Source organism: Mycteria americana, chromosome 1 (assembly GCF_035582795.1).
Source record: "Mycteria americana isolate JAX WOST 10 ecotype Jacksonville Zoo and Gardens chromosome 1, USCA_MyAme_1.0, whole genome shotgun sequence".
Taxonomy (NCBI): domain Eukaryota; kingdom Metazoa; phylum Chordata; class Aves; order Ciconiiformes; family Ciconiidae; genus Mycteria; species Mycteria americana.
In genome coordinates, this window is record NC_134365.1 from 101,447,261 (window position 1) to 101,469,773 (window position 22,513).

Here is a 22,513-nt window from a genome sequence, read left to right on the forward strand (position 1 = left end):
CCTCTGAGTTACTCAAACATATTAAAGAAGGGGAAGTAGTGTATTGGTGTGGGAGAAAGGTGGAGTTGAATTGGGAGGGGGGTGTCAGAAAGATGTTTCAGCCTCCCTCTTCAGTATCTGAGTCTGCACTGAATGAGAAAAGGAAGACAAAAGGCCACACAGTTTCTTCATGGGTGGTAGTAATTTAAAAGGTAAATACAGACAGACGAATGATGCATGGAGAGTCTTTAAGTACATAAAAATTGCACCCTAATAGAATTCTTGAAGGGAATTGTTGCAGAAAGTCACATAAAAACGTCACCTCCCTTCTGGTTTTCTGCACTGCGTATTGGACAAAGAACAGGCCACTTTGTTTTGACAATGTTATGTGCTTCTTGTTTGGCCGACTTCATTAGTCAGAAATTAGTGTGCTTGTTAAAAATGTGCTGATAAACATAAACTTTAAATAAAGCATTTAGGACTCAAGCAGCATAATCTATCCGATTTTCTGAAGTGCTCTGATGATACTTCACAACATGAGGGTGAACATATGTGCATGTCCCTTTGAACGATGTCAGAAGTGGTAAAGTTTTTTGGGGTTTTTTATTTGTTTTGGGGGTTCTTTTTGGTATAAACCTTTACCTATGTTCTGGTTTACAGTCCTGTTTCAAAGCATGGCATGCTGAGTATTTTGAACAAAAAAAGGTGTTAGTTAGTAGTTAATAGAAAAAACTATTCCATGAGATCACTTAAAAACAGACATTGAAGTATATGTAGAATTGTAAAACAAACATATGTTATTTTCCTCCACCACCACCTCTTCCATATAAAATGTGTGTGGAGTGTGGTTTGGAATTTATTTTGTGCTTAGTTTAGCTTTTTCTCTCCCTGCCCCCCCCCCCCCCCCCATCTCTTACTGGTGATTGTTGCAAGTCTGCTGAGAATTGACCAATTTTAGACTTCCCCCCCCCCCCCCCCCCCCCCCCACCTTGGGACTGACAAATGCATTATTTCAGCTATCCATACTCAGAAAAAAGTAGGCTATTCATATTCTTCCTGACCAGTTTGGGGGGGGGGGGGGGCTGTTGCCATGAATCTTTCGTGGATATATTTGAGTTGCAGACTAACTGCCTAACTAAGGCAATGTTGCTGTTGTGGTGTCTTCCTTTCTGTTCTGCCTCTGGCACTTCTGTGGCAGAGCGGCAGGCCAGTTCAGAGAGCTGATGCAGACAGTGACTGGTGGCTTTTTTTGGGAGAGGAGACTGTTCTCTACCAGTTAGTTCCTGAACTAGTTTGCTTTGGGTTCGGATGAGTGCTGTAGGTGCAGCAAGGGCAACTAGTAGGACTGTATAGGCCTTTGTAAAGTGTGGGCAGTAGGACTGCACCTTTCAGAGACTACAGTGTTTAACTATTATCATCAGCGTGAGCCTTTGTTGTATTGCTTTTGAATGCTGATTAGTTACAGAAGCAATACACTGACATTAGGACCAGAATCTTATCAAAAGTTCGTATATGCCTAACCAAAGAGTGAGACGAGCAAATACAGTAACTTTCTAAGTATTTTCAGTTCAGCTAATTTACTGCAGTTAGTAACTTTTGGTGTATATCTTTTTCAGCTCATACAGCCTCTTTCAACTCATGTAGCCATTCAGCATCCCTTTAGTAAGGAGCTCCACAGCTTAATTGCACACTGTGTGAAGAACTACCTCCTGTAATTTATTTTGATTCTGCTTGCCAACCTTGGTGTCCCCCCTGCACTTGTCATTTCTTTACAACCTAAAGTGTCCTAGTTAGCTGCATTGATCCTTACATTAAATTTATTTTGCTACTTAACATTTCTTGCCTTCCTTCAAAGCTTTTTTTAGGCCTTCTGTATTCTCTTTTGAGATAGGAATGGGTAGGTAGCAAGCCAGCATGCAATTTTATAGATGTGGGGATATGCTATAGTTTTGAGCAGTTAACACTCTGCTTTGTTTTATCTTATTACTCTCCTAATACTTAATTTGCTTTCTTGGCCACTGTGATGAGCATTGAGGTGATTTTTCTACCATAACAACACAGTCTTGCTCTTGGTTGGTAATTGTCAGTTTGAAGGCCTTCATGTTACATGTTAAGATTGTCTTATTCATCAAGTATCACTGCACACTTGTCTATGCTGAATTTCCTCGCTCACTGTCATAGATCCTTTCTACAGTTCTTGACAGTTAGCACTTTATGCTACCAAGAAAAAAAGCCAGTATCATCACAAAATGTTGTCTCGTTGCTTGCAATCATTTATGAACGTATCTATACTGTGCCTCTCAGGTCAAAGTGTTGTGAAACACCATAGTGGGAGCTGATGTTTTATTTCTACTTTTGTTTGACCATTTGGAGGCTAAAATCACTAAAGGACGTTCGTTCTCTCTGTCTACTTTGTTTCTTCTAAGGCTTTTGTGTTTTCCTATACAAGGGACCTTGTTAAAAGTATTTCAAAGTACTTGCAATAGATGTGTGAGGCAGTACTATTTTATAAAGTGTTTATTCTTCCTTGTAAGAGGAAGAGTATTTATCTACAAGTCTGCTAATTCTCTTCCAGTTGACCTAGATATTTGCTGCATTAAGCTAACAGAATTTTCAAATGGGAATTATTAAAATAAATTTGGTGGAAAGTCAAAATCTACTTACAAAATATAAATCAGTCTCAGCTGTTGTTGGTCAGGAGAAAAAATTACCGGTTCCATTATTAGTAACTGCTTTGCTTTGGAGCAGCTATAACCAAACTGTCAGAAATGGGACACTGGCCTGTTCACGTTGCAGAGCCTTAAACAAAGTTAGGCACGCAGCTTTGGAACTAAAAACGTAGGCCACTTAACCTGACTTATAAGCCCTTTATTTAGTTCATGGGGAATTAGACAAATCTAAGTGGGATTCACAGACTTTTAAGTCAGAAAGGAATCCTGAAGAGGGATATATCTGACTTTTGGTTTAGTCTATGCTTTTTTGAGATGGGTGGCCAGGTGTAATTAGGATTCGCACTTTATGGCTTTCTTGAAGCCAGGTACTTCTCTCTTCTGTATGCTATGGAGTGAGTGCTTTACCTTTCTCTTTACAACATGGCTGATGGCATTGTGTTTCCCCACCTGCTTCTCACTTGATCTCAGGACGTAGGAGGTCTCAGTTAGGTTTCCTCAACTGGAGAAGAGTGCCCTAGGCCCTGAAGTGCAGCTAGTCCACTCTTCTGCTTACATTGAAGCTGTGCTGTTATGATGAAAAAAATAAGGCAAGAGTAAGTGAGCAAAGGGAGCCTGAATGTAGTGCAATGAGATAAGCTATGTGCCAGAGCAAGGAAGAGATACGGTTTTCAGTCTCTGCTTAGAATACTGCCTATGAGTCACGTCTTAGCTGTTGATTAAAGGAGGAGAGACGACCCAAGGCGCTTGGCTTTCTACTTGCTGGGGGACTGCGGCATAACGACTAGTCTGTCACAGAATTGGTGGGTGCCTTTAGAGACAACTGTTTTATTGCTGTGCTTCATGCTGAACTTGGTGCTGTGTGTTTTATACATGGAGTGCTCTAAATGGACTGGGCCTTTCAGACGACTTCAGCGTAGGGATACTTCCGTAGAAATATGAGATGGTGCTGGGTTATTGAGCCTCCCAATGTGGGCATAGGCAGTGCCAGAAATTTGCATTTATTAATACAAACAAGATTGACTATATGACCAGGCAAGGATTTTTCTCAATTTTCTCCATTAAAACACCTATTTTTCACCTTCATGTTTCTCTATAAATAGTGATGCAGTTCTGTAACTGTAGTTCCACCTTAGTTCCACCATATGGATCAAAAAGGCCAAATTTACTTATTTGATCAGATAAAAAGGGGTGACTGGTATGTTTGTGCCTTTCTCTGCTGATGTAAAGGCTAGAGAGTGCAGGCTAGTCGTTCCCCTCTTTGAAAGTTTTAAAATGGAATGTCTGGGTATTGTTATAGACTCTATAATTTGTATCCTCTTGCAAAATAAAGACTTGTGTTTAAATGCAGAGTGTAATATCTACTGTGATACTATGTAAGAAGAAAGTATTTCCTGCCTTACCCTCTGAAAAGAATAGTTGAAGGTCCTTTGTGGTATATCTCTTATAATGTAAGTCATAAAGTTTGGTGATTTTTTTTTTTTTTTTAAATTTGATAACACAAAATGGTCAGGTGTTTTGGTTACAAACCCTGCTTCAGAGGGAGAAGGAGGGGAGATAAAGTGGGTGCACTATTAAGTAGTTATTATTTCTGACTAAAGAGAATGTTTTCCATTGTAATATATATTTCAATGTTTTTGTTGTTAGGTTGTTGAAGACTATGCTGGAAGATGGCAGGTTCCTTTGCCCCAGCTTCAGGTGCTTCAGACGGCGCTCTGTTGTTTCACGTCTGCCTGTGTATCATTCCCAGCTGAATGTGAGCACGTACAATACGTATTGAGTAGCCTAGCTTTGTAAGTACATCTTTTTTTAATTATTATTATGTTGTTACTTCCTTTACAATATAGACTGTCTGTGTTACTCTTATAATAGCAATAGGGTCGCGGAGATCATTAGAGCTTTTAAGAGTGGTTTTGCCAGGTGATGTAGCTATGTGGAACCAAGAATTGCTAACTGAGGATACAAAACCTAGAGTTTAGTCTTTTTATGTCCTTGTTAAATATTCAAGTCAGGTATTACAATGTTGTGTCATAAGAGTTTTCTAGAATAATCTAAAGAAATAAGTGATCATCGTACAGACGTCTTTTTGGAAAATCTTATTTTGGAGTATTTGAAGACCAACCTTTGTCAGTATGTAATTGCAGATAATTTATCTAAAGTTTTTACTGTTGTGCCTCTAGTGATGTAATAAGCTAAGTATTTGTTAAGATAAATTTCTTGTAGTGTTTAAGAAATTAGTCAATTTTAAAATGGATTTTTGTTTGAGTCATCAAAATGCTTATGGGAATGACTTGTTATACAGTTAACTGACCAAAAGTGATATTCAACTTAAAGAACTGGAGAACGTTAGGTCATAAATCTTGCTATAATCTCGATTTTCTTGATGCATTGGTGGTTTTCCCACATGAAGGCCAAAAGTGTCAGGGTAATGATCAGTAGATAAGTAAAAGTCCCATTTCTTTCTTGCTCTAAAAACCTGCTTTCACGTTTCAAAACCTCAATGTTGAATGGAAGCAAAAAAAAATAAATCTTGAAGTGAGTTAGGTATGCTTAGCCAAGATGCAAAGTACTTGATCTTCTCTCAGCAGATGGGGACAAAAACCTAAAAGCTAGCTTTATTGTGAGTTTGGTTTGAGTAAATGAGACTTATTTGTCCAGCTGGTTAAACTGCTTTCTTGTTGAGCAGTGCTTTCAAATACAGCTTGGTATCTCAGTTCAGAATTTTGTGTGGAAACATCTTGCTCCTGCCTCATCTAGTCATCAGAAGTGAATGCTCTCCTAGTCTTGCTCTCTTAGTTTACTTGGTCAGGAGGACTGGGTTTCTTATCCTTTCCACTGTTCTTGGGCTATTAGTACTTATTACATAGGAGGCAAGGCTTTTTCTGTACACTTAAAGAGTATATGCTATCTCTAAGTGTTGGTGAAACTTCACCAAGGAGATTTACTGGTTTTTGTGTGTGTGAAACTATTTGACATTGGGACTATTTATGGAATTCTAAGGCCATGATTTTTTAAAACTGGAATGCCTAGGTATCAGAGAATGACTAGCAGTTGCATCAAAACATTGTGACCTCTTTTTTTACACTAGTTTTTAGAAAAAACCTCGAAGTTCAAACCATGCTTTTATATACTTTTAAATACCAAAGATTGGGAGGAAAAAAGGTAGAAATTCAGGTATTTGTTGTATGTAGGGTGGTCACTTCCTGATAATCTAGAAGTGAATTGGTTGCTGAGTTCCTGTCACCCTTGTCTATCTTGGGTTTTGGAGCTGGGTTTACGCACTGGGATTTTCTTCCATTCTAGAATGCCAGCTTATTTTTCCTTCTGGAAAAACTATGCATGCTGGTTGCATGTGGTATCATAAAGGGATCCTGGGACTTAGTAGTTGCAGTTACCTGGGAAACCTTGTTTGAATCTCTTTTGAAAATTTGGTGTATATTAAGTCTTAGTTCTTGGAGAGCAAAAGTCTGCCTGACTGTATTGTCATACTTGAGTAAGATTTCCTTCGTAAACAGACAATAAACTATTAACAATAATGACTTGCATTTCCTATACTTACTAGCCTTGCTATTCGTCACAAATGAAGCGGCATCTGTATTGCCATTAATATCAGGGGGGTTTAATAATGGTGCCATCATACTAGTGTTCTTAGGCAATCTTCTGATGCCAATAATATCAAAGTAGTGATGTGACAAATCTAGAAGCACCGTTATTATAAATGGATGGATGCAAATGTGGATGTGCAATGCTGCAGACTGGTTTAAGATAACGGGGCCAAGCTGTAATTGACTATAGTAATTTTAACTGAATGGAGACTGGTGATGAGGAAATATAAATATTTTGATAACTTCCTTTATTAATCTGATAAGAATGTGGAGCAGGTCCATTGAAAGGGAAGAAAACTGTAGTTTATACTTGTTCACTATTAATTTCCAGATTTTTTTTTTTTTTTGGTCAAGATCCCATTGTCTTTATATCAGTCAAAGCAAATAAAAATGGATGCATGCATCAATTGCTATAACTAGTTTTGTCTTATTATTTAAGTTCCAGTTTGGCTGCTTTCCAGATCGTGACATGACTCATGCCTGACCTTTCCTGAGAGTCAAGTATGCTGCAAAATTTTGTTTATCAAGATGAAATGAGATAATGTTTTTCAGAACAAAGTACTTATTTGGGTACTGGTTGTTTTTTCATTCCATATTTGAGTTGAGATTCAAGAACCTAATCTGGAGAAAAATTCTGTCATTGAACATAATGAACATGTATCTTAAATTTTCTAGGTCTGTTTTTGGCATAGTTTATCACTAGTTAGGAAAAAAATTACTGCAGCATAATCTAAAGGAAACCTAATTTTTTTATACTTTTGCATTATCCCCATACAAAACTTCATTTTGTTTATGTGAATATTAAGATCTTTTAATGCCCAGTATTTCTGAAAATGTTACAGAGGGGAAAAATTGCCTTAAGTCTGCTCTTTAACTTCTTGTGAATTAGCTTGTGAATTAAAAAGGAAATGTTTTGTAGGAATACTTTGGGTGTTAACTTCAAATATATTGAAGTTTGACTTTAAATTTGGGGGTAACTGCACTGAATTTGATTGTTCTGCAAAAGAGTTCCTTGTCCAGCTGTTCATGAAAATCTGCCTTTTGTTTTAAGAGCTGTCACAACAAAAGACTAAGTGCTGTAGTTGGGAAAGAAATTGCCATCAGTAAGATCTTGACTCAAAAACCTGTAGGTTGGAAGAGTGCTGGAAACTCTTTCAGGAGTCATTTTCCACCTTCTCCCTCTCTGCGTCCTTATTCTCCCTGTTCATTTGGAAAAAATGTCTAGAATAATCTTAAAGAAAATTATTCATATTTTCTTCTGTTATGAGACCAAAGCCTTTGCCGTTCAGTTCTGTTCCTAAAATGCCCTAGATGCACACTTTTTCTTTCAGTACTCTTTCACTACTATCTTTCCCTCTGAGAGTCACTCAGTTATTGCCTGCTGCTCATGACTTTCTCAACCAGCAATTGCAGATTGCGTTAGTGCAGTGCTTGGTAGTTACCTTTTCCAAATAGAAATTAAATTTCTCAGAATCTTAAGGCAGAGCAATAGCAGGTGCACTGGAGCTGTCTGCAGATCCGTGAGATCCAACTACCTAGTTTTTGGTTGAATTGACTGAGTTGCAAGTATTATCTGAAAGTATGCTTCTGTAAGTGAAGACCTAAACTGAGGTCTGGAAAGCTACTTTTTACCAGCCTCTCTGATTCTGCTATCAGGATTGTTTGTCTCAGTCACTGTGTTAAAAATAAATAAAATGCTAGACAAGTATTTTAAGGTGATGGAAAACATGGAGGCCACAAGTAAGTTTGAATCTAGGCTGCTGTTGGAAGCATCAGTCCTGCCTTCTCCCTTATCTGCCACCTCTTTTGAGGTAACACTTGTGAATTCATGTTGCTGCACATAGACCAGATTTGCTTAAAAACTTGTTGGTGGTAAAACTGAAGTTTTATCAATTCATTTGAATGCCACACAGAAGATGAATGTAGTTCCATTTGCATATTTGCACAAAAGCTCCCCCTTTGAAAATAATCTTCAAAGGCTTTTTTTGGAAATATGAAATTAATAGCAGAAGGCTTTTATTTGGAAATATGAAATTAATATCAAAAGGCTTTTGTTTGGAAATATGAAATTAATAGCACCTTTAAATCTGCATCTTCATAGAGACACTTCAATGGGCATTACAGCAAGACAGGCTGAAATGAAATAAAATGTGTTAGTAGGAAGTGCTTATCGTACTTGAAAATATGAAATGTTGGGAATCTGCATTCACATGAAGTTACTATTCCTTGAATGTAACTCCTTATACACTGTGCATACTATAGTAATTTTACAGTTGTCCTCTTTCTTCTTCAAAATTGCTGCATATCTGACAAATGCTTTGGCTTTTGAGGAATGGTCACTTTTGTAATGGTGAATGGAGAACAGCAGTATGGAGGACATAAGAGTTCTTGAGGGAGAAGATCAGGCAGGTACTGTCAGTCTAAATGTCCTGAACTTACGAAAAAGGTGCGGCAGAAGGGATTTGAAGTTGTGCTTAAGTATAATCTGTTTTATTACTGATTTGGCCTTGTTAGCTTATCTATAGCTGTATTGTATTCGTGACTTGACGCCTGATGAAAAAATGTGTTTGAGGTGTGTGTGTGGAAGTCTAACTGCCAAAATCCAGCACAAAATATCAGACCAACATAAAGTTTTTGAAATATGAGTTGCATTTAGAGAGCGTCAGTGTTAGCCAAACTTTTTAGAGCAACTCTGGCATGGGCACGGGTCTAGAACTTCTGCAAGTCTTAATTTTGCTTTTAGTGCTGTGAAAACTAATAGACTTACAGTAGTTTCATTTTTTGAATTAACATTTTTAGTTTGGTTGACTTGTCACTACTTCTGTTTTTTAGGAGTTTTTTTGAATTGCTGCTGTTCTTTGGAAAGGATGAGTTCTATGAAGATCCTTTGAAAGATATTTTAGGTTCAATCCAGGTAGTGTTGCCTACTTTCATAAAAACCTTTAATATTATTTTAGTATATATAAAGACAGTTTTTGTGCATATATAACCTGGAGAAAACATGCCATTCTAGTGAAAGAAGGTAGCTGCTTTGCTTACATCTATACACAAAGGGGAAAAAAAAGGGGGATATTTGAAGGGAAAGCCATTTATTCTTACATTTATCATCAGTATTGCTCTTTGAATCTACTTGGACTAAGTAAAATATACTTCTCTTTGTCTGTAATACCGCTCTTGTTAAAGACACATTTTGTGCATTTCCCATATGGAAGAGGGAAGCTTTGCTTGTTTATATCTAATTAGAACTTAATGTAATCCAGTGTTGCGTACCAGTTCATGACGTGAAACCTCAAGTTTCCCTCTGCGGTTTTAAACAGTAAATTTGAAATTGAAGCTCTATCTTAATGAACTCTTCAGGTCAGCATAAACTTGCATTGTTTATTACTGTTGTACTCTTGGCTAGACTGGGACAAGTTTTTGTATGGCTATATACAACTGCATAAAATAAATTATCCTGGGTTTAAAAACTTACCTTTTTTTGCAGATAAGTCTTTTTGACCTGAACTGATTTTGAGAGTTGAGTTCACTGCAAGGGAACACAAGCACTTGTGCCACAATGAGAGGAAACTTTGTTGTAGGGGAAGAAAGATGAAAAACAGGGTTGTTTCTTCTGTTAATACAATCATGGAACTGCAGTTTGAAAAACATCTATCCCTTTGTTATTTTTATGTTGATACCTGTTTGTTACTGCTGCTACAAATTAATGTGTCAGCACTATTACCTTAATTGTCAAACCAGCAGCAATTACATGCTTGATTAGAACTGGTTGAAAAACAGGGTCAAGAAGTGGCTTAGCAGCCTCAGGAATGGGTAGGGTCTCTTGCAGAAGAGTAATGGGACATTTTGGCAGTCCTGCAATAATTGGTTTTCAAAAACAGTCTATGAACAAGAAAGAATTTAGGGAAGAGTGTGATGTATAATGCTTTCTTCTCTGTGCTTTTGTATTACAATTCTCAATTGCCTTGACTTTTAAACAATGAATGTATTAAAATATATCTTTACATAATTTTCTAGATAAAGAATTTCTGAATCGGTTGTGTAACCAAACTAGTAGTGAAAACCATTGTTTCAGTTACTTAACCATTTTTTACCATCAAACACATTCATCTGAATATAAAAGAAAAAAATTGAGTTGAAGCTAAAAGAATTTACAACAAAAAAGCATATGTGAAGTTGATTGTATGTGCATAGAAGCCATTCTTCAGCTACATCTTTTTGCTCAAAATTAGATACCTTTTTCTTGTGATTAAAGTTCTACTGTTGGTTAACATTAATGTTGACACTTTTAGCAGCAAATAACGGGGGGGGTGGGGGGAGAAGGACGGACTTGGTATACGTGAAAATCATGGGTGGCTAAAACATTCCAGATTATTTTAGGCAAGCATAATTTCTGTTATGTAGAGATTTGGAGAAAAATGGTTGCTTGAGGGCTGGTGACTCACATGGCTTAATTCACTTTTTACCTTGTAGAATTCAGACACCATCACTGGATCACAAATCCAGTGTCAACATGTCTAAATCTGTGCAGACTAGCATGAGGTGAAGACTTATCCCACAGCGTGTGCCAGTAATATATCTAATTCAAGGAAAGGTGTTTTTGCATTGTTATGCAAATGAAAAACCCTTGCCTGTAGAGGACATGAGCATTCTGACTTCCACAGTTCTGTATTACTGTTTTTAGAGAATATAAGTTGTTGCTTTAGGGCTTTGTGTAGGCTTGGTCAATAAAAGACTTTGTAGCTTGAATTGTTGACTGAGGAAGTATTTAAACACGCATTAGTTTTCTTGTTTCTTATCTTTTGGATGGCTTAAATTTATTTTTAGACAACATTTTTTTTCTTCTTTCTAATTGTTTTTCTTTTTACATATAGGAATGTCAGAACCTTCTAAATAGATACAGAAATATGAACCTGGAACTAGTGACTCGCATCATCCGAGATGGTGGACCATGGGAGGATCCTGTATTACAAGCAATTCTTAAAGCAAAGCCTGTATCACAGGAATTAGGTATTTCATTTACCACGTTAATTTTTTAGAGTACTGAAAAATGTGTTGAATTATGCTTTCTTCCATATTAGGGTCAGGTGTTGTCAGCTGGCGTTGCACAAAATCCAACTATTTTTTCTGTAGTAAAATGTAACGGTCCTTTTTTATTTGAAAGAAAACTACATTTCTTTGCTAGTAGTTTAAGTCTACTTTATAGTGTAGAGATTAGATTATTCAGATACAAGAGGCTACTGAGCAGTTACTTATAAAATTAATTTACCAAATCCAGGTGTTCAACCCCTGAAAGAACATGGAGAGTGACTTGACTTCAGTTAGGCTACTGAAGTAACATAATTGGGGAGGACCTGATGTGTATTTCTGTCTCATGGTACTCTGACTCATTTAATTTTTCTTTTAAATACTTGGGCTTGTGGCTTTTCTTGGTTCTGTTTAGAATGAGACCTGTGACTACACCTGATAGTTGCTTTCTGATTATGTTTGTGTAATTCCTAGAGTTGGGAGTAGGAGAGAGATTTCTGTTCAGGCTGCAGAGTAAACCAGCATTTTTGACAGTGTGTGGAAACAAACATTACCAGAATGTTAATGAAAGTTCATAAGGGGAAAATATCTAATCTACAGTAAAGTCTTCACTAACATCTTATGCGACATTTGCTATCAGTGTTCACAGAGGACCTCTTATAGGTTGTTTCTATTTGATAGTGATAGAAAATACTAGTTTTTCTCTAGTTATGATGGTGTAGTGCATGATTCAAATTCACTGCTGTGTTTACGACGTGTTCATTCTGTAGAGAGAGGAAGAGGACTATAGAGTCAGAACAGCTCAGTGAGCTGCCTCCTTAACCAGAGAAAGTATTTTGATAGCAAATTAACATGATTAAGTGGGTAGTCTTTGTCTCTCTTGTGAAGCAAGCACTTGAGCAATATAGTTTACCCATTATTTTTATTATGTATCTGATAAACTTCTAGTCAAATACCTACAGAAACAAAATGAAAACAAAGGTTATCCTTGTTTTGTTCTGCATTGCATGACAAACTCTAGAAGTTTTTGGTGGTTATGATCTGAAGTTAGGTCTCAATCTCTCCAGCAAATAATTAGTTTAGTCCTTTGCCTTAATGATTCCCTTGATCATCATGAAGCTTTTATATGATGGGTAACAGTTTGAGGATTTTTACTTAGTTTTAACCTGGCAGAGTAGGAATGAGACTGCCTGTTGTCACTAGATGATCATTTTGTTTCCTTTTGTTGCAGGCCACATCTCCTTCCCCTCTGCTGAGGTATATTCTTCCTCCTTTTATCTTCTGATATCCCCACACACGCCCTTGACATATCTCATCTGTGATGACAAACATTTTATTTTAGATAATATCTTTTGGAAGCTTTTTCTTTCTTGTCTCACTTCCTCTAAAATCTGATTCTTGTGAAGTCTTACACAAAGCAAACATTCTGTGCTGCTTTATAGGCTGGCAGTGTTTGGTGTATATTTTGAAACTTGGCCATATAGTTCCCTCAGGGATCACTATTTTAAATGAGGAAAACTGCCTATTATTGCTGAATCACCAACCATTACTTGCAAAAGTCAGTCTGATAAATGTGTACTGTGTGAACTACATAATCCTGTCTTGGACTCATTAATTACATGGAGAAGCTTAGGCCAAGACAAACCTTGCTGTGTCTGTCTTGCATGACTTGTAATATACTTTGAGATGTTGGGGTCTATTTTGAGATGGCTGGAAAGGAAGGCAGTCTTTGGGTTTAAAGAAAGATAGCAGGGTTGAAACATAGGAGCAATAAACTTCTAATAGATTAGGGAGACTAAGGCAGCCTACTGTGAACATCTAGAAGAGTATCGTAGACAGAGGTACACTCAGATGTAAGCAGTTAATTAGTTTCTAAGCTGATGGTTGGCATCTATTGCTCTAAAGCAAAGCACCGCACATGCTGCCTGGACAAGAATAGATGTTTTCCCCAAGCCGTTTTTAATGTATCACAGACTTGGCTAAATGCCACTATAGTTAGCAACTGTCTTTTGCTTGGAGGGTTAGAAGAGCTGTAAATGCTGCCTTGGGAAAAGAGGACATTCCACTACAGGGAGGGAGCACAATCCTGCCAGTGGTGTAGCTGGAACTCACAGTCTGTTTAAAAACAGTGGTGGAGGGTATAGGAGACCCCCTTCCATGCGAGCTCATGCTGTCAGAAGTGGGAATCTCGTTTATGGAGCAGAGGGGCATACTGACCTAACAGTTCCCCACACAAAAAGTGGGAATGATATAACAGGTTAACCTGTATTGTGGACTGCAGTCTTCCCTCGTTTGAGGGAAAGGGATGTGACAGCCAGTTATACGTGCAGCATTTTCTTAACGTTAGCACATAACAAAAGCTAAGTATTTCTGGCCTAATTTTTCAATGTGAATATTCAGTAGTCCATTGGGTAATGTTTGCATATGAAACTGATGACTGGGTTTATTATCATAAGTATGTTAATTCAAAAGAGGAGAGGCCTAGAGAAATCCTGTTTCTGAGCATAAGGAATGCCTTTCGAACCAGACGTCCTTTTAAAAAAAAAAAGTTTAAGTGAAAGCTTGTTATACAGGTAATCTTTTTATTTTGGGAAAAATTTTTCTCTTAGCTGTTCAGACTGTGGTTTTCAGTAACCACTTCTATTTTTTTAATCATTTTAAATGTCACTTTAAGTTGCTTGTAACTTTCTTAATACAGGTTCCTTCTAAGGTATAAACTTCCCATGCTCACTTCTAGCCTTCATTGACTTTAAATTGACAGTATCTTTTCTTTTTTCTTTAAAATATGAAACACTGTACAGTACTACAGGGTATGCACTAGAAATTGTGGGGTTTTAACTCTTCCTTTTAAGGTAGTTGTTGAGAACATAAGAGGGAAGATCAGGCCATACTGTCCAATATATTACAGAAATGTTAACACACTGTTAACACCTCAGAGTGTGCATTTACTTGACAAGATGCAAACAATTCTCAAAATAAAAGCAGCATTATTGCATTTTGTACCCTTGAGTAATATTTTAATTTTTAATCCTAAGAGACAATAGAATCTGTGTGATCTTTTATAATAGAGATCTAAAGCATGTCTTCTATGTATTTCATAATTTCCCAATTACTTAAATGTTAAGTATTTTGAGTATCTCAGTTGAAACAATTTCATTCAAATGTTAGCTTTAAGATTAGCTTTTAGATCTGAAAAACAGAATTCCAGAAATCAGGGCCTAGAATTTAAAGGTATTTAGGGATCCCAGTAGCACTTTTAGAGGAAGAAAAAGTGTATTTTCCACTTCTCCAAGCAAAATCAAGGTGTTCAAAGCTACTTAAAGCAACAGTGTGTGAATTCTAGTTAACTTTTTCACCACTCCGAGCTCTTCCATTTTAATGGATAATGAGTATCCTGAGTTGTTTGAAATATTTATAATTATAGTGTTGGAAGTGATGTTGATCCTGTACTTCTGACAATCACCCAGATTCCAGTGCTGAGAAAGGGAATTTCCTTTCTCAAAAATGTTCGTATCTGCTTCTATATAGTGTATATTTTACTGATCCTTTGCAGCACCTTGTGTTGATCTGTTAGAAACAAAATACTGAATTAGATTACTGGTGTAAGAAAAATAACAATTTCTGTTTCCAAGCAGAAGGACAGATTCTTGATGGTATTTAATATATGATAGCTTCTTTAGCAGAGCCTTTTTTTATATTATTTGTTGACATTGCACTATTAAAAACAACATTACAATTAAATATATTTGTTGTTTGGACTTCATATTCTAATTGCCTTTAAATCTTTCTTTTCTGTACAGTTAACAAATATTTAAGCTCTGAAAATCCACTGTTCTTTGAACTACGTGCCAGATACCTTATTGCCTGTGAACGCATCCCTGAGGCAATGGCTCTTATCAAATCTTGCATAAATCATCCAGATATCAGTAAAGATCTGTATTTCCATCAAGCTCTTTTCACCTGTCTTTATATGTCACCATTAGAAGATCAGCTATTCCAGGAGGTATTGTTTGTCAGTATACATTTTTTTAATGAAGTGGTACATTATACTTACTGTATACAAGTTGTCAAGAGGAGCATATGGAACTCTGTTTTCGTAGAACCAAATGTCATAAAATCAGGCAACTACACCGGTGTTGCTTAACTTAGTGCTGGCTTAAGCTTTGAAAAGTTAAATGTTAAGCACCTAGAAATCTTGTTGACCTAAATGCAATTTTTTGGTCAAGTTTACTTGTAGATATATTTCCTAAATAACTTGAGTCATTAATATTTTGTAAGTTCAGTGTATTGACTGTTTTACTGTTGACTATTATTCTAGCAAAAGCACTTGAGCCTAATTGATGTCAGTCCAGTGTTTTGTACAGTATATAGTTTTGTTAGCTTTAAAGTTTTTTTTTATGATGCCCCAGTATGTAAAATGACACTATGGCTGGATGTGGCCCTATCTTTACCACCGATAGCACTTACTAGATAACAATGCTTTTCTTAACCTTGTTTTAATAACAAGCTACCATCATGCAAAAAAGTGCTTTTGTGTAGTCTTTCAATTTCTCAGACAATTACTCTGATTATCGTTACTCTAAGAAATATGAAAGAGCTCTAAATATCTCCAAAATCTCTATTACAGACCTATACAAAAGCTGTTCCAAAGAAATCCTATGTTAATAGCAATTCCTGAAGTTTTCGGTAGCTTCTTTAATATAGCAAGGTCTGATAGGTTTTTATTTCATGTTAGCAAATTTATCTAAATTGATTTTATTTTAATTGTATAGCACTTGTTGAGGACTGATTGCAAGAGTGGAATTGAGATCATCTGCAACACTGAAAAAGAAGGGAAGACTACCTTAGCCTTACAGCTATGTGAATCGTTCCTAGTCCCACAGCTTCAAAATGGGGACATGTATTGTATATGGTAAATACTTTATTTCTGGTGAAGCAGCTTAGCAGATAATAAATGCTTATTGCCAAAAATGAAACTCATCTAACTTTGAGATGTAGCTCAAGTTTAAAATACCAGATAAAAACATTCTAACATGATTTTTAAACATTCCTAATACATGTTATGCCTGTTGCCTTTTTACACACAATCATGTATAGTGGTAGCCTACACAGTACATAACACTTACTGTTTCAAAGTAACAGAAGGGTGAGCCTTTACATACTTTAGGCTGTAAATACCTATAAACATGGCATTTATTATTAGCAATGTATAACAATATGCAGTCTGTAGACTCTCTGGCAATGCAGATATTTTACTGTTCTGCTAGTTAAATGACACCGCTTATAATAACCAAACTGTAGTATGTCACCAGTGTGTTTAAAAAGAGAATATATGGTTCTGAAAATGTGCTATGAATTATGCAAACTTTTACTTCATAAACAGAGCCATAACATAAATGGCGGTCCTCTAGAAAACATTTAAGTAAGAATGTCTTCATACACACTGAATCAGCTTGATAGTTGGATGTTTTTATGGCTAAGAAATGTTGTCAAAACAAATTTCATCATTCTGAGGACTGAAAGATGGCTAAGGAAGATAATCCTTCTGTTCAGCCTATATAATTTCTGTACCTAAAGTAACATCTGCATTCCTTGATAAAGTATGCTTAACTTGTTTGTTTGATTATGTAGTTGAAGCAAAAAGGCATAGTCAGGAAGGATTTTATTTTTTTTTCCAATCAATAGAGATCAAATTATTAATCTGTGTAACTAATTTTAATATGGAGTTTAGAGTGTATATAGGATTTCCTTGTTCCCAGATTTCAGGAAACTGAAAAGTAAGATGTCTCCTCTCTTTTTTTTCTTGAGGAAGTAATGAAGGCCAGACATGATAATGCTTGGTTTGTTAATAAAATTTTTCCTTAACTATTGAGGAGTAATTGATTGTGTTGAATCAAAACCTTTGGAATTATGATTTTGACATACGTTTATAATACAATGTATTGGCATTACCTAGTGGCATTTTTCATTCAGTCTGTCCAGAAAAAGGTGGGCTTGACTGTCCCCATAGGACAGATGAAGAAGTTCAACCAAAAAGGTACATAGTTTATGTGAGCCCAGTGACCAGCTTTGGAATGGAATCCGACTTTGCTGATTCCTGCCCAAATGCTGCATCTCCTGACTTCTTACTCATCAGGAAATTTGCAGATGTAACCTGCACGTATTAGTCACATGATTAGTGCTTTCTGTTTGGGGGATTCAGTCTTTTAAGAAGTGCATTTTAAATATTGGAATTAAACCTACTTTTTATACCATTTGCTGTAGTAACATGTTAACCTTGCTCTTACCCAGTTGATCATTGTTTTCCATCATCCATTTTGAAAACTGCTATTCAAAACGTCTGTCCTTATGTTCTGACAAAGTAGATGTCAAAAATGAAATTCCAGAAGAGACTAAAGTACTGTTTGATATCTGTTTATCAAGGAAGCCATTTTGGCATCTCTTAGTATTTTAATCTTCTGTTCAGAATATAGAACTTGAGGATCTTTGAAGGAGTTCAGAGCAGTTATGCCTGTGCAGCTAGAACAGCCGTTTCATTCTTTACAGATGCTGAGCCTTAACAATTGCGTACCCAACAAGAGGAATCTGCGTAATGCTTAATAGATAAACTGGAGCAAAGCTTGTGAAGGCATGACTATACTGTAATTCAAATTTTTGAAGAAGTAGGAGCCAGGGTAAATTAACCTACATCATGTATTTTTCCCTGGAGAAGATTTTAATGTCTTCAGCACAGCATAAATCATCTTGCCTTGTCTGGAATTGAGGACCTTGCAGATCTAGCAGGGATCTAGCAGCAAACACTACTAGCAAAGATAAGATATCAAAATAGATTAGAAAGCTGTAAATAGCAGATACTTGCTATCGTTTCATGTGAAGCAGCCTATTTGAAATCTTCAAGCTGAAACCATTAGCTCTCTTCTCAGAGGAAGATGGACTTTAAGCAGCTCTGTCACAAAACTCTTATTGTTTTCATTGATGTTAAGAATAAATTCTAGATTCAGGTGATTTGAATGAAATATTTTTCTGAAGTGAAAGCCCACTTACAAATTAATCACAAAGCAAGCTGTGCTTGGTCTTACTAGAAATATTTGTGTACAAGGTATTGGTAAGAGATCAGTCCATAATGACGTGATTAATGATACTTTCTAGTATCAAAAAGTGATGTCTCTTCCGGAAGACAGCCAAAATTTTGGTGGAACAGGCACAGCAGAATGGCTTGCATTCTCTGCCAGGCAAACTTCTAAATGCTGTTTTGGCTATTTTCAAGTGGTTCCTATGCAGTAAATTCAGTAAGTCAAGGAATTTTTCCCACACATTCGATCAGTGTTTGGCCTTTAGGTAATTTTTGTGAATTGGATAACATTTTGGTAAAGTGTGCTATCTGTACCCAAGGAAAGATAGACTTTCTACTTATCAACAATAGCAAAGGTTTTAGATCTAGCTAAGGTAGGGCGGGCTTAACCATTCACTTACGTTGCTGATGGAGGCACGCAGTGGGTTTGGTATTTTGCAGGGGGTTAACAGGCTGGAATACCTGGTTGCCTCTGGTAAAGAGGTACTGAGTTATGTGATCTCACAGTAACAACGTAAATTGCCCCAACATGTGTCCGTAATAGTTTAAGCACAGGCCTCAGCGTGAACTAAGTTGTACTATCCAAGAAGTAAATGTCATTAAGTACTATACTACTACACCATAATAATCGAGCAAATAGAAAACTACCCCTGCCTACATTATCTCAAGTTTATTATCTGTGTTGTGGTCAGTGACAGAGAAATATCTCAAGTGCTGCTGACTTCAGCATTAAAGTTGGTATCCAAAGCATTTAAGTGATTGAAATAGAGACCAGTCAGCTCTTCAAGAATGCTTTAATCCTTAATGATTATCAAAGTCAGAAATGTGCTTGAGAAGGAGAAGCCTCCATGTCTACATGGAGGAATAAGACTAAAACACTATTTCAAATCATGGTCTAGTCAAATGGTGGTTAAACTGATTTAACAGCTTGCTCTTTACCCATGGAGCTGTTCCTTTTACTTTCAGTTTTTTCCATTCCTTTTTCAGCTCTTTCCTTGTGCCAGCCGTCACACTTGTCTGAACACATGGCAAGCCACTTTAATCACTAATCTCTCAGAAGAATAATTTGAGTTTTCTCAAATTCTCTGGGATTAGTGTTGAAATGGCTTGCTCTGAAATGGTATGAGACAAAGCAGAGAATAAGTTGTATTATTTAACTGCTGTAACATTTAACAGCAAAAATGTTCAGTTTTCTTTTGTACTTCAGGTTGAGACTTTTACTGAATTTTTATGAATGGTTTGGTGCATGAAGACACTGCTTTCAAACTTGTATGTAAAGCTTGCAAAGACTTTCAAGAATTTAGACTTCCAGCCTGGTAAAGGCAGAGGTGGACAGCTTGTATCTTTAGAAAACCTGTAAGGCTAATTTTTTGTGGGTAGAGCTGCTTATAGAACTCCCTTTTCACAGTTTCCCCCATGTAAGCTTGATCTTTCTTTCGACTTCAGTTTTCTTGGGTTCTGAATGAAGGAAAACAATCAAGATCTCTTGTCTAGCTCTTAAAATGTCAAGCAGAATTGTAGAGCTGTCCTAAATTTAAAAGTGAAGTCGGTGTTTTGTCATAGGCAGTTCTGTCGCTTCCCTTCATGCAGGCACTGACCTCACTAGACAAGCTTAATCCCAAAAGGTTTGTCTGATTTGTATCTGGCACACACTAGAGCCTCTGGAAGATAAACCAAATATCTTGTCAGTAACAGCGTTTGTGTTTTCTGAGGGAGGAGGCTGGTGGAATAAAAAAGTGTCTTCCATCAGAAAATGAAAGTCAGTCGATCCCCTGTTTTCACTGTAATGTTATAGTGGGATTTCTGCCTAGTCCTAACTATAGCTACTCCTGTGTAAAATCTTTGTGCCGGCAAATTTTCTTATAATCTAAAGTTAAGTCCGTTTACCTTTCCGAGTCTCTGAATTAAAGCACATAGACATTACAGGCTGTAAATTTCAATTAGCTATATTTTATAGACTAAACACGTTACCTGTGTAGGAGCTCTGCTGCAGAGTCTAGCAATCTATTTGTATGTTTCCTTGTATCAGTCAGAGATGTTATTTGACTGAAGATCATAGAGATGTATGAATAGCTGTAGAGCCTGACACTTTCATGTAACTGCTATTGGCTAGAAAGACAGTGACAACAGCAGTAGCAAAAGAAAATTGTGTTGTAATGTGCATAACTGGAGAACATCAATATTTCCTGTCAATGGACCATATCAGAAGCTAGCTTTCTACAACGCTCCCATTTTCCACATTCAAACATTTCTTTTCCTGAAGGACTCCTCATCCTTGCACTGAAAGTAACTTAATCCCAAGAGCACACAGAGCTTGCTGTTCAGCCTGACGTTTATTGCCTGTGGTGTTAAGGGCTAGATGCTGTAGCATCTGATTTTATTGTGCAGTTCTCTGATACTAAGCTGAATACATTAATATTTTGTTGAATATTTAATTGGCTCAGTGATAGCAGATACCCTGAATGCTTTAACAAAGTAATTAAGTTGCATTTTCCATTGTGTACAGTTGTGGTGTTAATTAGATTGGTGTTATGCCCTCAAATATGATTTTAGTTACAGAATATGCAAATAGTTGTTCTTAGTAATGCATCATGCTTAGTGACAGAGTTCTAAAACTCAATCTCATTAAAATATTTTGTTCTGTACTTATAGGGACCTGATCTTCATTTGGAGTAAGCTGCAGCTTAAATCTAACCCATCAAAACAAGTATTTGTTGACCAGTGCTACCAGCTTTTAAGAATTGCTACAAATGTCAGAGTAATTTTCCCTTTCATGAAAGTCATTAAGGATGAAGTAAGTTTTGTTTGTTTTACCCTACCCCCCCATTCTTTCTGTAACTAGTTAAAGTAGGGAGAAGTGATGCTTATATTGTGTAATGGCCACTTTTTGTGGAAGGTTAAGCAGAGGTAGGGAAGGACACAATATTATCTTAAAAATTTTGTCAAGTTCCAGAATGTGCTTCAATGTTATGATTGCCCTTGATCTGTTGTGTGTTTTTAAGATTTTTGGTTTTGACTGAAATCTGAGTTTTTCTTTCTGTCTGCAATAAGTTTGAAGAATGTCATGCTCTATAAATAAATGGGGAAATTAATAATAATACATGGAGTAAATGTGAAAGATGCATCTGTTGTTTGTTTTTTTCAGCCTGGCTCCTTAAGAAAATAGGACTTGTGTAATGCCATTGTATCTGCCTTTTACCCTTGTTAAGTTCTGAGTCCTTTCACCAGTTCTAATCAAACCTGAAGAAGTGCTTAATGTAACGTAAAGGAAAAGCTACACTAAGATAGAAGACAATTTTGCTTCAGAAGAGTGCACTGCGTTTCATGCTTCAGACATTAGTGTTATACTGTCCCATACAAACATCTGCAAAAGATGTAACATGCAATGCTTTGCACACAGGAATGCGAGTTGTTTCCAGATAAATGTTGTTTTTTATCATTATCCCGACTGTGAACAGAGCTCCTTCATATTCTATGCCCTAAATGAATTACAAATTATTTTGTCATGGGTGCTGCTGTACAGTTCTAAATGCAATGATTTGCTGCTGTTCAAGATTTTAATTTTATATATGCTAAAATACTTCTGGTGACATGAGTAACTTATTTATATTTGCATCTGAATAATTGTATTTTTTAATAACCCACTACATATGGAGCATTGTATGTATTTGTTAACACACATTTAAATATAGGTAGGTATTAATTATTTCTAAACTTCCTGAAATTCATTTTACTTTAATCTGCTACCTGTTGGGCAGTATGTTTCTGACCATCCCTCTGAATTTCATGTTGATGGCAGGGCGCCCAGCCTAAAGTGTGGAATAGGAATTCTGCTCATTGGAAGGCTGGTTTGTCAATTCTGAAAAAATCAAGGATTTTAGAATGCTTGGCCATAGGTTCTTACGTTTTCCCTGGTGGTCATTGTTCAAAATTGAGGGCAATATTTTATAGCTTGTATTTTTATGCAGTGCAAGTTAAATGAGTTAGAACAGGGACAAAATACAGAGCAACCGTCCAATCATAGTGTGAAACAGCCTAGGTAATGAAGACGCAGACTTCAGAAGATACTGCTAGATCAGATATGATTTGCTACAGTGTTGTTTTATATCCCCACATAATTAATTGTCTTTAACTGTAGAACTGCACGTGACAAAAGTATCTGA

The 22,513-nt window shown here is 36.5% G+C and overlaps 1 protein-coding gene across 3 annotated transcripts in view; it reads left to right on the plus strand.

Moving 5' to 3' along the window:
- The window catches only part of ZNF654 (zinc finger protein 654), a 35,622-nt gene that overhangs the window by 7,614 nt on the left and 5,495 nt on the right, over positions 1 to 22,513 (plus strand). The window contains exons 2-7 of one of the 3 annotated variants that reach the window (XM_075515242.1): positions 4,296 to 4,441; positions 9,086 to 9,167; positions 11,125 to 11,260; positions 15,079 to 15,281; positions 16,051 to 16,190; positions 21,003 to 21,144. In XM_075515242.1, coding sequence (XP_075371357.1) covers positions 4,296 to 4,441; positions 9,086 to 9,167; positions 11,125 to 11,260; positions 15,079 to 15,281; positions 16,051 to 16,190; positions 21,003 to 21,144 — 849 coding nt within the window. Of the gene's footprint in view, positions 1 to 4,295; positions 4,446 to 9,085; positions 9,168 to 11,124; positions 11,261 to 12,509; positions 12,536 to 15,078; positions 15,282 to 16,050; positions 16,191 to 21,002; positions 21,145 to 22,513 lie in introns of those variants that run through there. The other 2 variants (XM_075515247.1, XM_075515256.1) reach the window with 2 other exon arrangements.